Raw genomic sequence first — 17860 nt, forward strand, 5'->3', positions numbered from 1 at the left:
TGGCCATTGGGAGTGTTTTACTTGGTTCTTGAGTCTTTGAAAAAGCTCCATCAATCATTGTAGGACTGGGTTTTTTTGTTGTTGTTGTTTTTGTCATTTCCTTACTTTCTGGCAATATAAGCTGGCCCAGGCACACTTTGTATATTCCTTGCTCCAGCCCTAGAATAGCCATTTCTCCAAGGAGCTGTCTAGTTTTTATTGAAGACTGGGTCCTGGGTATCTTCTCATTACTGTGGTGTCATTGCTTTTAAACCCTCTCAGCTGACAGAACAAGGGAATACATATGAGTGCATGCTAACCTGTGTATATACACATTCTTATAAATATTCTTTGTGTCCATCTATATATTAAGATAAATGATAGTCAATACTGATGTTGGAAAGATGATCTTAGCTTCTAGAAAAATTATATTAACATTCTAAAATTCTTAAAAAATAAAATAACAATCCGCTTCCTGCCTTAATACTCTGTTTTGTTTCTGTGGTTATGATAATTTTCTGGCTATCCTTTCCGGCACTAAGATTGCAAGATTGTCCACTTGGCAGTTTGGAAGCCAGCTGGTGGTTTAATTCAGTAGACATTTGATGGGCATCCTGTGACTCTAATGTTGCCCATGAAGGAGTCGTCAAGCTTTTTAGTACCATGAGCTAGGACATTTTCCTCATGGAACAAAGGAGGTGGTGGCAACTGAGGGAGTTAGATCACTTATCCAGTATGTGGGCTTTTGCAAGTATCTGGGAATTCTAACTTGGAAAATTTCTGTCTAAATTCTAGGAAGAAGAACGTCTAAATAAGCTCAGACTAGAAAGCCAAGGCTCCCCTGAAAGTAAGTTGCCCTCTATGCTAAGGTTAATGATAGAGGCAGGAGTGTGGATGAATGTGAGGTGGCAGGAGAATGAATGGTTTTACCCTAATGAATAATATGGATGATTTTACGAGAAATTCTTTATATCCAGTGCTTAAGCTCTGCACATTCACACTAGAAGTCCTACCTTTAATGTGTCCTTTCTGTTTGGGGCCTGACATCATCCTAGCATACCAAGGTTTGTATAGCAGGGTGGAAGAACCTCAGACTCTTGCACTGGCCTAATAGCAAATGGCAACAAAATCTTATATAAGCCTGTGGAAATGTGCATTGGCACAAGGCTATACTCCTCCAGCCTAGTGTTTTTCTCCCAGATGACATCCAAGTGTCGTGCAGAATGAAATAAATAGATAAGCAAAACAAATAACAGAATAAATATTTAAAAAGCAGAATGAAATAAAAGCCCTTCATTTAACTTTTTCAGCCATAAATAATAAAGGGAACGTTTTAGAGCAGTGGTTTTTAAATTTTGTTCTGTGGTACCCAGGGGAATCTCAGCATTTTATATTTTAGGGTTCTCAGTAAATTTCTTTTGGAAAAGAGTTTGAAATAAGATTTGAATAGTCACTAATTTAAAAGTTCTTTAGAAAAACAGAAGAAAGGAGACAGTTAGTGGAGACAAAAAGAAACAATATAAAAAGGCAAACTCGAGATTGAATTTTTTGATGTTTTAGAGGGATAAACTTTATATATATATACACATACATACACACACACACACATACACACATTTTTTTTGTGTGGTGACAGGGTTAAACCCAGGGCCCCATGCATGTTTGGCAAGACTTTTACCACTGAGCTATATCCTCAGCTCATAAAAATTCTTATGTGAATTTTCAGGATGTTAAAGATTTAACTGTTTTTTTTTTTTTAAGTTTTTTAAAGAAAGGAGTTCTTCATGATGGAGAAGTATAATAAATTATAGTTTTGAAGGAAAAAAATCAATTAGTTAAATGTGCCAGAAGTCTCAACTTTTTTTTTTTTTTGGTAACTTAGGGTAATGCTGTCTTTGATTGACCACACTATTAAATTATTTATTAAATACTATTAAATTATAATTATTTGAGCATTAACCAAGTGTGTATGCAGAATATCTGTAGCCAGCAATAAAATCTGAACACTCAGCTCTTCTCTTGAGGACTATCCTTTCCTTTATACCCTCTGGCTCAACCTTGCCTATAAGCTCCTTATTTCTTTCTTAACTCTGTAATTAGCTGAACCTTCATGAACATTATGCTGCAGACAAAATTAATTCCTTATTTTTCTGCCTGTTATTTTGAAATGTCCTCCTTTCGGTTATGTCCTCCTCTTGCCCATCCATCAAGGCCCAGATCAGATATCAGTTTATCCACATAGACTTGCCTAGTGCCTCCTTGTCCAGCCTAATGTCATTTTCTTTCACCTTGAAATTTTCACAAGAATTACTTACCACTTTCTTTATTTTTTAAGATTTTTTTTCACAATGCCTTTATTTATTTGTTTTTATATGGTGCTAAGGATTGAACCCAATGCCTCACATGTGCCAGGCAAGTGCTGTACTACTAGGCTACAGTCCCAGCCCTTACTTGCCACTTTCTATCATGTATTTTGGTTTTTAGATTGTAAGCTCTTGGAGGGCAGTATTACTATCTTTGTATCACAGTAGTGCCCTCATAATATCTCATTGTAGGTGTTCAGTAAATTATTGGTTAAATGAATATATGATCAGATATCAGAGTTTATTTTTTTATTTACTAGTTTTACCTCATTGAGCTAGTTTGACCTGTATGATCATAAAAAAAATCCATAAAAGAAGAAATATATATTACATTAAGATAACTAGAGTGGAAGCTGAGAGCTTTGATTCTCTTCTTTAATGTGAACTAAAATGGTCAGTCATTCTTGGGATAGTGTTTTTTTCTTGGCTTTGTTGAGTCTGAATACTTATCAAGGTTATAAGAGAAAAGACTGTTGAAAGCATGCCTTGGAGTGCAGTGTTCCTCATTTTTCCTTATCTGCTTCTTTATGGGAGTAGGAAGACCTGGACCAGGTATTGGTGTGGGAGCTTAGGGGCACTCAGGTAGGAAAAAGGGCTGCATTCATCCAGATATGCCCCATACCTGCCCTTCCTGCCGTGATTACTGTGTTTAACAGCTTACTGTTTTGCTTTGTTTCAGCTCTTACAAGCTTGAAGAAAGGATACTTATTCATGTATAATCTCGTGCAGTTCTTGGGATTCTCCTGGATCTTTGTCAATCTGACTGTGCGCTTCTTTATCTTGGGAAAAGGCAAGTATGACATTTCAGCGCTAGTTTTTCTTTCCTCAGTAGTTTGGCCCACTACTCAGCAAAGGTGATAGTCTCTGTCTTTAAAATTAGTTGTAACCCCCCATATTTGGTAGTATTTCCTACATTTCATTTTTTCTTTCATAGCTCCTGTTTCCCATGTTCTTTTGAAAAAGGCCAACTGGATTGATTTTCTTTCTATTTACCAAGTGAAACAGGCCTAGAAATTTTACTTCCATAGATATATTCTAAAGAAATAATTAAAACTATAGAAAAAGATTTTCAAAACCTAAATATCATGGCATTATTTATTTTAGTGACAAATTAAAAACTAACCAAATGTCTATTAGTGAGAGATTGCGTTGGAATATTCACTTAGTTTTGAACCAGATATAAAGCATTTATAATAGAATTTACAATAACATTATAATTAACATTATAATAATATTATAATAACAATATTATAAGCATTTATAATAAGAATATAAAAGCATTTATGATAAATTTTTTTTTAAGAGAGAGAGAATTTTTTTTTTTTTTAAAAGAGAGAGGAGAGAGAGAGAGAGAGAGAGAGAGAATTTTCAATATTTATTTTTTAGTTCTCGGCAGACACAACATCTTTGTTGGTATGTGGTGCTGAGGATCGAACCTGGGCCGCACGCATGCCAGGCGAGCGCGCTACCGCTTGAGCCACATCCCCAGCCCAGAGAGAGAATTTTTTTAATATTTATTTTTTAGTTTTCGGTGGACACAACATCTTTATTTTATTTTTATGTGGTGCTGAGGATCGAACCCAGCACCCTGCGCATGCCAGGCGAGCGTGCTACCGCTTGAGCCACATCCCCAGCCCATATAATAAAATTTTTACAGGATAAAAATTTTAAATATAAGTTGGTTCTCTAGTTTGATCATACTCATGTAAAGAGGGAAAAAACAAACCAGCATATGCAAAAAGATTGGAAGGAATATACATTTTCAAATAATTTGAATGTAGATAATTTTAAAATTTTGAATTTTTTTTTTATTTTATAAAGTAAGTATGGGGAAGGATATAAGTATAATGGAAAATATAAATGCTGTTTAAAAAGAAAAAAGTCCTATAGATTCTTACTCTTCAGTCCTACTAAATTTTTCCATCTGAGGTTCAAAGAAGGTGAGTTATTGTGAGCTCTGGAGTCTCTTATGAGAGGAAGAAATGCCTGTTGTTTTTCAAGCCTTTGGAATTCTGTATAGCACAATACAAGGCTAGTGAAGGTCTTTTTGTCATGTATGAGTTTATCACAATCCCATGGGATGAAAATAGGGACATTCAGTACATAAGTTCTTAACATGGTTGGATGAACCTCCTGGCTGTTAAACCATCCAAGTCCAAAAGCTGCTGAGTAGCTGGCATGGTGGTGAACACCTCTAGTCCCCGCTACTCCAGAAGGTTGAAGGGGCAGGATCATTTGAGCCCATGTATTCAAGACCAGCCTGGGCAGCAGAGAGAGATCCTGTCTCAAAAAACAAAACAAAAGTTGCTAAGTTATCTAGGTCATGTATTTAATGTAAGCTGCCTAGACTGGTAATTTCTATTTTGGCTCTGAGCCTCTTTATCACCTAGTGGAATGGACGGAGCTGTTAGTTTAATTCTTCCTTACCAATCCTCAACAACCTAGGCCTGGCACTCAGGGTCATAGTTTGCTCATTGTAGTTTTTTCCTTTTGAATAAAGGGTGTTGGTGAATGACAGCTCCCACACATCTTGTCATGTAAACATGTATTTGTTAATTTCTTAGACTAAGTGGGGAACAGAAGCAAACTCCTGGGCTTGTCAAGCTGTCTATTAAGGAACACTTTATATTAAATAATGTTTATTTTTTGATTATAAAGTATTAGTTATAGGAAAATCACAAAAGATTAACACAAAATACTGTACTAGAGTCTCTCCTGTGAGAACAACAGATTCTTGGTACCTTGGTGTTTATCTTTCCAAATCCATATATGTAAAAATACTTGGGTCTGTAGCATATATACTGTACTGCAGCCTTTGTTTTTAACCAAATAGAATATCATAAACAGCTTTCCATTTCAGCAAAGATGCTTTTGCAGTGTTACCTTAAAAGACTGTATACATTATGGATTACCATAGGGTACTTTAACCAATTATAAGACATTTAGGGGGCTGGGATTGTGGCTCAGTGGTAGAGCGCTCACCTAGCACGGGTGGGACCCAGGTTTGATCCTCAGCACCACATAAAAATAAAGGCATGTGTTGTGTCCATCTACACCTAAAAAATAAATAAATATTAATAAAAAGACATTTAGATATTCCTAACTTTTATCATTATGAGTAGTTTTCCCTTCCTTTTTTTTTAAAGAGAGAGAGAGAGAGAGAGAGAGAGAGAGAGAATTTTTTAATATTTATTTTTTAGTTCTCGGCGAACACAACATCTTTGTTTGTATGTGGTGATGAGGATCGAACCTGGGCTGCACGCATGCCAGGCGCACGCGCTATGGCTTGAGTCACATCCCCAGCCCAGTTTTCCCTTCCTTATAGCCAAAGTATTGTACTTATTACTAAATTTCTTAGAAAAAATTCCTGAAGTGAAATTGCAAGATAAAGCATAAACTATTTTTAAGGATTTTGATGAAGTTTGTCAAATTTCTTCCAGAAAGAGTATACTATTTTATACTTCTGCTATTTACACCTGTTTTTCATTAGTATATGAGTACCATTCAGTACTTTGAAAACTTTTTTCTCATAGAAATAATGTGCTGATTTAAGAAAGTTTGGGAGATGATGGCATGGGGTGTGAAGGTGAATAAACCTTTCGTCTCGTTACTATTAAGGTTTTCATATATTTCCTTTTAGTCTTTTCTCGCAAATAATTATAATCATGTATATAATTATGTAACTTGTTTTTAAGTGTATTGTAAGCATTTAAAAGTTATTAATATTCTTTTTAAAAATTAAAAAAAATTTAGTTGTAGATGGACATAATACCTTTATTTATTCATTTTATGTGGGGGCTAAGGATAGAACCCGGTGCCTCATATGTACGAGGCAAGCGCTCTGCCACTGAGCCACACCCCACCCTTCTTTTTTTTGTTTTTTAATATTTTTTTTTTTAGTTGTTGATGGACCTTTTATTTTATTTGCTTATTTATATGTGGTGCTGGGAATCGAACACAGTGCCTCACACGTATGAGGTAAGTGCTCTACTGCTGAGCTACAACTCCAGTTCCACCCTTAATATTCTTAATAACTATTATTTTAGATATAAACTGGATTTATATTCTTGAATTGAACCAAGAATACATTTCCCATAAAAATCAGAGGCAGACAGCAATAACATCTAATTTTTATTTACCATATGCCAAATTTAGGTCACAAGTTTCTATTTTGAAGTATGGAAGACCTGGTTTTCAAAGATAATTGATCCAGGAAAAATGCTACTTATAGTTAATCTCCTTAAAATGGATACCAACGTTTCATTATAAATATTAACAAAAAGATTTGCTTAAGATTTTTATCTTGAAAAGTCACATTTAAAATTACACAAATGAGGGCTGGGGTTGTGGCTCAGTGGTAGAGTGCTTGCCTAGCATGTGTGAGGCACTGGGTTCGATTCTCAGCACCACATATAAATAAATAAAATAAATGTCCATTGACAATGAAAATTATTTTAAAAATTAGACAACTAAAATATTTACCTTATATATCACAAAATTTAACATAATTTTGCATTGATTTCTTAAAAGAACTAGTCAAACAGCACTATATACCTTTCTTCCTTTCATATTGACTTGTGGTAGGATTGTAAATTGAGTAAATTTTTTGCAAAAATATCAGTGAGTTTCTTCATTTTTTGCAGGGGCCTCTTCTATTCATCATCTGTTATTTAAAGCGTTCTCTTGTAAGGCTCCTATGGGACATCTTTGTTGACAATAGGCTTAACTCTGCCACATTCATCATTATCTTCATCTGTAGTTAGAGCAATTTTCTGTCACTGCCATTAACTGACCTCAGGAATACCATACACCTTCCTAAGAGATTTGTCATTTCATTTTGAGGTTATTATTCATGTTGCTGACAGTGGCAAGAATGATGGACCAAGACTTGAAGATGATAAATAGGCTTGTTCTTCAATGGGAACAGATGTTTAAATGGAAGCTAATTTTATAAATTGTGGGTACATTAGTGATAATTTTTCAGATGTAATTTTTACTTTTCTATAGAACCTCTTAACTCTGAGGATTTAAATTACTAATATGTGGATAATAATTCCCTTTACCAGTGATTTTTTATTTGGGGCAGATTTGCCTTCTTTGGGGGCTTTTGGGAATAACCATTTTGGGGATGTTTGTTGGTTGTCAAAATGATTTGTCGGCAGCCAACATAGAAAGCAGTATGAAGATTTCTTGGAAAACTGGAAGTGGATCCACCATTTAACCCAGTTACCCGACTCCTTGGTTTATACCTAAAGGACTTAAAAACAGCATACTACAGGGACATAGCCACATCAATGTTTATAGCAGCACAATTCACAATACTAAACTGTGGAACCAACCTAGATGCCCTTCAGTAGATGAATGGATAAAAAAATGTGGCATATATACACAATAGAATATTACTCAGCAATAAAAGAGAATAAAATTATGGCATTTGCAGGTAAATGGATAGAGTTAGAAAAGATAATGCTAAGTGAAGTTAGCCAATACCAAAAAACCAAATGCTGAATGTTTTCTCTGATATAAGGAGGCTGATTCATAGTTGGGTAGGGAGGGGGAGCATGGGAGGAACAGATGAACTCTAGATAGGGCAGAAGGCTTGGAGGGGAAGGGAGTGGGGATGGGGTTATTAATGATGGTGGAATATGATGGTCATTATTATCCAAAGTACGGGTATGAAGACACAAATTGGTATGAATATACTTAGTATACAACCAGAGACATGAAAAATTGCACTCTATATGTGTAATAAGAATTGTAATGCATTCTGCTGTCATATATATAAATAAAAATAAATAAATAAAACATCATATATATACCCATAAAAAATTTACTTATAGGCATTTCTTGTATTCAGTAGATTTAGGGATCCTAAACTTCCTGCAGTGTGCAGGACAAGGGACTGTCAGTTATTCTCTGATTGAGGAATGTTGCAAAGAAGAATGTAGAAATAAAGGGTGTCACGAGAATGCTGGGATGAAGAGAAAGGATATTATTTTATGGACCACTGGATTGGAATTGATACCACATTTGCTGACCTCATATGATCAATAACTGTCATTTTGAATTACAGTAGTTTACTCAAACTTACCATACTCTTGGATGTTTAGACTGTTTCTAAATTAATGTACTTAGAAATATTTCAGAGAACAACTTTGTTAGTAAGGCTTGTTGTTTCTCATTAAATTTTTTTTAGTTAGGATAGATTCTCAAAATAAGAATTAATAGATCTGAAGATATAAATATGATTAAAGTTTTTGAAATCTGTTCTTATTCTTTTACCGCTTTGCATTTATTTATGATCAGTTTTCAATATTTTAAAAGGTTTAGATTTCATCCAATATATATGACATAGTTGAATTTCAAATTAGATAATCTGAAAAGAATAATCACTTTGCTTAGTACACAGAATTTTTGGTGTGTAGTAACTGAATGAGGCATAGTTGTGCTCCCCCGACCTCCCTTGTCTTTTAAAAATAAGAAAGACAAACAGAGTTTATATGTTAACTTTCTGGTAATCAGTGGAATTTATTCTGCATATTCCCTTTCAGTACAGTTAGGTTAGAAACTTGAATCTGAGTGGATGTATGTTTAAGAAATAATTCTTTTGGAATTTACCAGTTCATTTACTGCTGATATGTATTTGTGTTCTTAGAGTCCTTTTATGACACATTCCACACCGTGGCTGACATGATGTATTTCTGCCAGATGCTGGCAGTTGTGGAAACTATCAACGCAGCAATTGGAGTCACTAGCTCACCAGTGATGCCTTCTCTTATCCAGGTATAGAACTGTAGTCTATTAAAAAAAAAAAAAATTCTTAAAATGTTGGTTCTGCTGGAGGTGGGGGAGATACTTTTTTAATGAAGTTATGACTGTGAGTCCTCTAGATGGATTTATGATACGAATTCATATCTCCTTGGTGTTTCAAAAATCTTCAAGTTAGAAATTTTATTTAAAATGTTCCTTAACTTCCAAAAGATCATAGAAGCAAAGATATAAGGCATTGTGAGCAAGAACCAGCAAAAACAACAGACTATAGGAATAGGCTTGTTAGAACTTCAGATATTAGAATTGTCAGATGCAAAATAGAAAATAATCATTTAATGAGAACTTGACTATTTGAACATGAAACAAGAAACTAAAGAATATAAACAGATCTGAAAAGAGGCAAATAGAACTTTTACTAATGAAAAATATAGTAATCAAATTAAAAAAGTATTTTGGAGGTATCAGGGATCAAACCCAGGGCCTCACACATACTAGGCAAGTGCTTTACCACTGAACTATTTCCCCAGCCCCAAAATTTAAATTTTTTTTTAATTTTAATTTTTTTTGGGTACTGGGGATTGAACCCAGGGGTATGTTACCACTGGGCTACATTGGCAGCCCATTTTATTTTTATTTTGGGACAGGGTCTCACTAAGTTGCTTAGGGCCTTGCTAATTTGCTGAAGTTGGCCTTGAATATATGATCCTCCTGCCTCAGCCTCTCGAGTTGCTGGGATTACTGGCGTGTGCCACCACACCTGCCAAAATTTCAAAATTTAATGATAGTTTTTATAGTATATTAGATGGAGCTGAGGAGAGAATTAGTGAACTATTTGAGATACAGGAAGGAATAGAGAACACAAATGCATATAGACAGTATTCTTGAATGTAAGACTCAACATTATAATGATGTTAGTTCACATTTACTTATAGATTAAATGTAATTCAAATCACAATATAAAAAGTTTTGGAATGTGATAAGAAAATTCTAAAATTTTGTGAAAAAACAAAGAGGATAGTAGCATTATTCACAATAGGTAAAAGTAGAAATGACCCAAAATATAGTATATTATGTAGTAATAATGAAGAAAATTCTGACATACACTATAATATGGATGGATTGAGGAAATTATATTAAGTAAAATAAACCAGTACTATATGATTCTGCTCACATGAGGCATTTAGAATAGTCAGAATCTTAAGAAACAGAAAGTTAGGATGGTGATTGCCAGGGGTTGCTGGAAATGAAAAGTCATTGTTTAATGAGCCAGTGTTTCCATTTGCAAGATTAGAAAAGTTACTGAGATTAATGGTGGTGATGGTTGTAAAACATTGTGAATGTATTTGATACCGCTGACCTAATAACCTTAAAACTGGTTAAGATGGTAAATTATATATATATATAATTATATATATATCTTACCATTATTTAAAAAAAAATGAAGGAATAGCTGGGTGTGGTGATGCATGCCTGTAGCCCTAGCTACTTAGGAGGCCAGGAGTTTGGAGCCGCCTGGGCAACACAGTGATACCCTCTCTATAAATAAAGGGGTTTGAGGGTCAAGCAAAAGGCCAGGAATATAATAATAGGTATTATTTTTGAAGTACTAGAGGTTGAACCCCAGGGCCTTGTGTTTGTTAGGCAAGCTCTCTACCACTGAGCTATATCCCTTACCTTTGTTTTTTTTTTTAGTTGTTGATGTATCTTTATTTTGTTTATTTATATGTGGTGCTGAGACTCAAACCTAGTGCCTCACACATGCTAGGCAAGCACTCTACCGCTGAGCCACAACCCCAGCCCCATCCCTTACCTTTTATTTTATTTTAAAAATTTGAAACAGAATCTTGATAAATTGACCAGGCTGACCCTCAAAGTGCGATCCTCCTGCCTCTACCATGCCTAATAGGCCAGGAAAATTCTTTTAAGAAAGAACCCAAGTTGGGGAACTCACCATAAGAAGAAATCAAGATATTATGAGGATTTAGTAGTTGACACCATGTAGTGTGGTGCCTGTGGTGTGCCTTATAGTGGTGAAAACAAGTGGGCTGTGGCTACATGCATTAAAGTAGATGGATTTCTAGACCATAGCACTGAGTAAGAAGCAAGTTTCAGATAATATGTTTAGCATGATTTCAAATTGTTTAAAATCTGGATGAAATACTATGTTGCATAGAAATATTTATAGTAACAAGCAGTAAACTATGAAGAAAATAAGTGGAATGATTAATACTGGATAGTCATTACTTATGGGGTGACATGATAGTAACACTCTCTTCCTTAACTTGAGTTACGCTGGCACAAACGCTCATAGGCAGTTTGCTTCAAATTGTATTTGAATACATGTGCTTTTTTTAAAAAAATATTTTTTAGTTTTAGGTGGACACAATATCTTTATTTTACATTTATGTAGTGCTGAGGATCGGACCCAGTGCCTCTTGCATGCTAGGCAAACGCTCTACTACTGAGCCACGACCCCAGCCCCTATGCATATGTGTTTTAAAGTACTATTTACGATATATTTAGACACATACAAAAGTACCTATCCAGAAAGACTGGTTTGAGTACTTATTCCAAAATTGGAGGAGAATTAATTCATTAAGTCCGAAGTTCTATACATATTTCAACAAAATTAACACAGGTGCATTAAAATATGTTGCAAATAATAATTTAGAGCTTATATATATTAGTTAATATTATAATTACTATATTACACTATAATTATGTTGAATAATGTAGAATTACATTATATGTTATATAATTGTATTATGTATTATATACTATACTTAAGTTTGTACAGGTGTTCCACTATAGGATGATGGGATAAAATGGGTTAAACTACTTGAGCTCAGTCTTCTCCATTTACTTCATATTTAGTGGAGTTAGGTTTCAGATAACACGTTTATATGGCACATGTATATATATTTTTTAATATAAAAACGTTTCTCTTTGGGTCTTTTTAATAGCTTCTTGGAAGAAATTTCATTTTGTTTATCATCTTTGGCACCATGGAAGAGATGCAAAATAAAGCTGTGGTGTTCTTTGTGTTTTATATGTGGAGCGCAATTGAAATTTTCAGGTGAGTAGAAATGCCAGTATGTTTGAGTGCTTCTTTCTCCATCTCTGCAGCAGTTCTCTCCTGAGAAAGCTGTTCTTGGCCAGAGTCTTATTTGGTTGAGACTTATACATACAGAGGGATTTTAACTGGTGGTGTTTTGACAAAGTTAATAATTGAGAGAACAGGTGGCATCCACATAGGTTGTCTTCTGTTCGTACCCTCTGATATGCTTAGTGCAAAGGCAAAAAAGATTATAGATCCTTAACTTTTACAGTTTGGGAAGAAACAAATTTCTTTTTTTGTAATATCTCTTTTAAAATAGAATATGTCTGGGGGTGGGGTTGTGGCTCAGTGGTAGAGTACTCGTCTAACACACATGAGGCACTGGATTCAAACCTCAGCACCACATAAATATGAAATAAAGATATTGGGGCTGGGGTTGTGGCTTAGCAGTAGATCGCTCACCTAGCACGTGCGAGGCCCTGGGTTAGATCCTCAGCACCACATAAAAATAAAATAAAGATATTGTGTCTATCTACAACTAAAAAAATAAAATAAAATATTAAAAAAAGATATTGTATCCACCTACAACTAAAAAATAAATATTTTTTTTAAAAAATAGAATATGTCTGGTTCTAGATTAAAGGCCTTTTGTATACTTTAATTTTGATACCAGTTTACTTATCTGGAGATGAAGAGTCTGACATCTTTACCTACTAGGAACATAGATCAGAACTAGGAATAAAGCCAAAAAGATTCTAAGTATCTAGTGCATATGCTGAACAAAAAGGGTTCCTATCCTTTGAAGATTTAGAAAGTAGCTTGATGGGAATTTGTGGATAAATAGCTCAGGATCCTAATTCTGTTCTGAAGAAACTATATGTGGTTAATTGAGAACTGATTCTTATATTCTAGGGTTGCATTCATTGTCTGAAGTGACTTTTAACACTAGCATTCCTTATTTTCAATAGATACCCCTTCTATATGCTTTCCTGCATTGACATGGATTGGAAGGTGCTCACATGGCTTCGTTACACTGTGTGGATTCCCATATACCCTCTGGGATGTTTGGCAGAAGGTATTTTCAGGAACTCTAGATCTCATAGCTTAGCTCCAAGGGGATTTCGTGGTTAAGAGATCAGTCCTTTCTTCCTACCTCTGCCAGCCTTAATCTGATAAATGAGATGTTGGACTTTACAGTGATTTTTGTTCTTGTGACTTTCTGCCATAGTCTCCCTGGTACCCAGACCATTCCAAGACTGTAGCTCATTTTATAAGGTTTGGAAGCTAGCTAACCATGTGCTGCATGCTTCACATTTATATATTTTAAATTTCCTTTAACAGGTTCTTATTAATGACTTCATTTTATTCTGATCAACCCCTAGTGAGTGTCAGGTAGGGGTTTTTCTCCATTTCATAGGCTGGGAAACAGAGGCCCAGGGCCATGACTGTTCTCATTCATCTTTCTATTAATGGCTTGGAAGCTTATTTCAGGAAAACTTGGGGTCTAGGAAGAGGGCAGCAAGTGCTTTCTGTACAGCAGGAGTGGGGAGCATTTCCAACAACTCAGAATGAAATGTGAGGGCTAACGCTAGAGGGGTCTGTCACGAGATGTCCCTGTACTGGATGTCATTTGCTTCTAACAAGCTCTTGTTTCTGTTTTCAGCGGTTTCAGTGATCCAGTCCATTCCAATATTCAATGAAACAGGAAGATTCAGTTTTACATTGCCATATCCTGTGAAAATCAAAGTTAGATTTTCCTTTTTTCTTCAGATTTATCTTATAATGTTATTTTTAGGTAAGTATTAGCTCTGTAATACAGACCTTTTCCTGTCACTTTTTAGAGGGTAGAGTGAAATGATTCAGAGTTTAAAAGTCCTTATTTGAATTCTATTTTTGAGAGAGTAGCAATAGAGTTAAGAGATTTATTTTGCAAAATCAGACCCATTAAGGGACTTTGGGTGGGTATCCCAGTGATAGAGCAGGTGCTTTGCATGTGTAAGGCTCTGGGTTTGATCCCTAGCACCACAGACAGAACAAACTAAGAAACAAAAAACACACCCACCAGGAAATATTTCTTCCCAAGTCTCTTGAGTATTTGAATTCCTTTTTTTCTTTTTTTTAAGTTGTAGATGGACAAATACCTTTATTTCATTTGTTTATTTTTATGTGGTGCCAGGGATTGAACCCAGTGCCTCACACATGCTAGGCAAGCGCTCTACCACTGAGCCACAACACCGGCGCCTCCAACTTAAAAAAAAAAAAAAAAAAGAGTAGGAGCTGGGTGGTGGTGTAACCCCTTGGTCCTAATTGCACAGGAGGCTGATGCAAGAGGATTGCTTTAACCCAGGAGCCTTGAACTTGTAGCAAGACCACATCTCATAATCAAAAAATTTAAAAGTAAATAAATATAATAAAATGCCGTAGGAAACAGATCTTTATACTTTCCTAGTTTCAGTAGCACATTCCTCATCCAGCCTCCCCAGCTTCTCTAAGAAGCCGTAGCGCAGTTGGCAGGAGGCAAGGAAAAAGGTAGCGAAGGCTTCCTGCCACCAGAGGGCTATTACAGAGCCTCTAGCTCACAGTAGGAACACCCTCCCCTCCCCCGACCACACACAACCTGCTTGCTTACTAGTTTACCTGTATATAAAATTACAAATTCCTGCCTTAATTCATAAAAACTAAGAACTAAAGGGGAAAGAAAGTACATCTGAATTATTACAAACATGAGAAATTTAAAAGCCTTCCTGGGGTTGTAACTAGCTCACTGGTAGAGCGTACTTAGCATGTGTATGTTATACTGATCTTCTTTCGATTTTTGCAGACCACTCCCACACCTTTTTCTTTAAAATAAAGCATTTTTAACCCTATTGTACGAATGAGGAAACTAAGGTGATACTAAGCTATGGGATCTACTCGGTGATTAAGTGGGATTAAAATTTCTGACTCTTAATTCTATTTCCCAATTCATGGAAATGTGCTTCCTAGGAAAGCATTTCCATAGTTTCATTGTATTGCATTGTATTTATTTATTTATTTATTTTTTTGAGATGGTTTTGCTGTTTTTTAAGCTGGTCTCAAACTTGTGGGCTCAAGTGATTCTCCTATCTCAGCCTCTTGAGCAGCTGGGACTACAGATGTGTGCCACCATGCCTAGCTTGTCTCATATTTCTTCAGACTATTGCTTAAAACATGTTCTTGAGGTTGTCTTGAATTTTAAAACAGGTTATTTCTATACTTCTGGTTTGTGCATTTCATTGTATGCAAAAGGGAATAAAAAATAAATATTGGTTGGTTGCAGTGGCCCATGCTTATAATCTCAGTTTGGGAGATTGAGGCATAAGTATCATAAGTTGAAAACCAGGCTCAGCAACTTAGTGAGACCCTGTCTCAAAATAAAAAGGGCTGGGCCAGTGGCATTCCTGGGTTCAATTCCCAGTATTAAAAAAGAAAAGAAATATTGAACTATAATTTAAGAACTGTTTATGGGTAGTGTGTTGTCTGCATCTAGCATTGAAATGCCTCAAAAATGAGATAGATGGTCGGATGAGTAGGATTGTACGTGATAAAAGTAAAAAGTTAAATGGAGATGTTGTTCACTCTACATAGATTTTGTTTGCTTGAAATTTTCTTAATAAAACATGGGAAGAGATTAAGTTTTAAACCCCTGGGGAAGAGTTGTGCATTGTTACTAATGGTTCTAAGTTGTACTTCCTGAACAGCCTCAATAAACTTAGTGCTGTAGAATATGAAGAACAGACAGTTGTGTAGTGGTACATGCCTATAATCCCAGTCTCAGGAGACTGAGCCAGGGGGCTTGAGAGTCCAAGGCCAGCCTTAGCAACTTAGAGACACCATGTCTCAAAATTAAAAATAAAGACTGGGAACTTAACTCAGTGGTAAAGCACCCCTTAGATCAATTCCCAGTACCACCAAAAACAAAAGAAAGAAAAAAAAAAGAATATAGAGTGTGCTCACCCCAAGAGTTTCTGGTTATAATAGATGGAAGATGAACATTTTCATTTCTTTTTTCTTTTTTAGGATTATACATAAATTTTCGTCACCTTTATAAACAGCGCAGGCGGCGCTATGGACAAAAAAAGAAAAAGATCCACTAAAAAGAGAGATTTAGATGGTTTCTTGCCAGTTTGAGCCTAATCTATGATTCTTACAGTTTTACCTTCTTGTACTGATGTAAACATTTTTTTTTTAAAGTTAAAAAATTCTCAGTGAGGCTATCTTTCTTTCCCCAGTAACATTCCTGAATTTACTATATTATCTTCATGTAATACTTGCATGACATGGATTCCTGGTATCTGACAACAGGTTCATTCTTGTGTATTCAGTAATGACACAAAAGGCTCAGCCCCACCCCACTTCATATCGTCGGGTTCTTATATGCCAGAGATATTGTTTCAGTGCTCTATACCTATAAGGTACCCAAGGGGTTACTTGCATAGTGGATGGCATTGACTTTTTGAAAGTCAATTAGTCTTGGTCATTGATAAAACATTTCTGAGTCAGATGGGGCTGGAGCACATTTTACATCTGACATCTTTTGGCCTAGCATCATCTATTACTATAGTGCTTACCTGTGTGGGCATTGAAGGGGCAGAGTGATTTGGGAGAAACAGTCAGGGACCTTGGAACACCCATGATTATTTATTTCTAGGTAAATCAGAAATGTTTTCAACACTAAAGAGGGACATTATAAGTGTTCTAAACTCAGTGGCTTCAGGGATCAAAAGGGAACACAAATATGTGGGCCAGTTGTCAGTGATACAGTTACTGGCAATATAGTCTTTGGCAAACTGAAACATTAAAGTAGGCCAAACATGCCTACCCAACTTTTGAACTACAAACATAAAAGTCAGCCTTTATTCCCCTGTACTGCTTGAGTCCATTTAGTTGTGTGTTTCTCTGAGTGAGGGGTGAGGCTATACATTTTTGAACCTCACAAACACCTTTTTTCTGCTGTTGTTAAGATTGCCTTTTTTACCTGTCTGCAGTCGGACACTGAAAACAGAGGGTGGGAACTTTAGCTGGGGAATGACCAGCTGATCCTTTAATAAGGATTCCTGCAGGAAACCCACCAAAAGGGAAAGGAAATTGAAAAAAGTTTAGAATGGTTGGCCATTGTAAAAAAACATCGGTTTCCTCTAACACATTCCACATAAACCAAGTAAATAAGTGTTAGAAGTAACACTTGTCTAAAACAATTTAAGCATGGTAGCGCTTTGTGTTCTGCCACTCCCGTTGTTCTTCGGGGAAGGGAGACTGGATTAGTTAATGCTATTTCACTGAGCCCAAGGTGGAAACCTGAGTTGACCTAAAGCATCTGATTACCATATGTGGGCTGATTTTTTAAAAACTCATTGCACTGAAGGGTATTTTGCATGTCTGTAACTTCTGTCAACACTTGTTTGTATTGACTTCTGATATTCCTTCAACTGTGTAAATGGGCAGATCAGCTTTGCAGTAGATTATGCTGCATTCTTGTGGCAAAATCCTGTGTTCTTAGTGATAGGAACCCTTTTATTGCTGTCTGAGAAAGTGAAAGATTGTGTATTTCTATTAAAAACATTTACAATCAAAATCCTAGTGTTGTGTCTAATGGTTTTCAAACTGTTCAAGTCTTTTGTTCAGGCAAAATATCATACAGTAGTTCAGCATGCTAAACCAAAGATAGTGG

General features: G+C 35.7%; 1 protein-coding gene across 1 annotated transcript in view; it reads left to right on the forward strand.

Annotated features, from left to right (window-relative positions):
- The window catches only part of Hacd3 (3-hydroxyacyl-CoA dehydratase 3), a 33723-nt gene extending 16002 nt beyond the window's left edge, over nt 1–17721 (forward strand). The window contains exons 5-11 of the mRNA XM_026384891.2: nt 775–826; nt 3022–3132; nt 8998–9125; nt 12077–12189; nt 13140–13246; nt 13835–13966; nt 16210–17721. Of these exons, the coding sequence (XP_026240676.1) occupies nt 775–826; nt 3022–3132; nt 8998–9125; nt 12077–12189; nt 13140–13246; nt 13835–13966; nt 16210–16286 (720 nt within the window). The 3' untranslated portion in view covers nt 16287–17721. The remainder of the gene's footprint in view (nt 1–774; nt 827–3021; nt 3133–8997; nt 9126–12076; nt 12190–13139; nt 13247–13834; nt 13967–16209) is intronic.
- Nucleotides 17722–17860: the final 139 nt, after the last annotated feature.

The sequence above is a fragment of the Urocitellus parryii genome, chromosome 6 (assembly GCF_045843805.1).
Source record: "Urocitellus parryii isolate mUroPar1 chromosome 6, mUroPar1.hap1, whole genome shotgun sequence".
Lineage (NCBI taxonomy): Eukaryota > Metazoa > Chordata > Mammalia > Rodentia > Sciuridae > Urocitellus > Urocitellus parryii.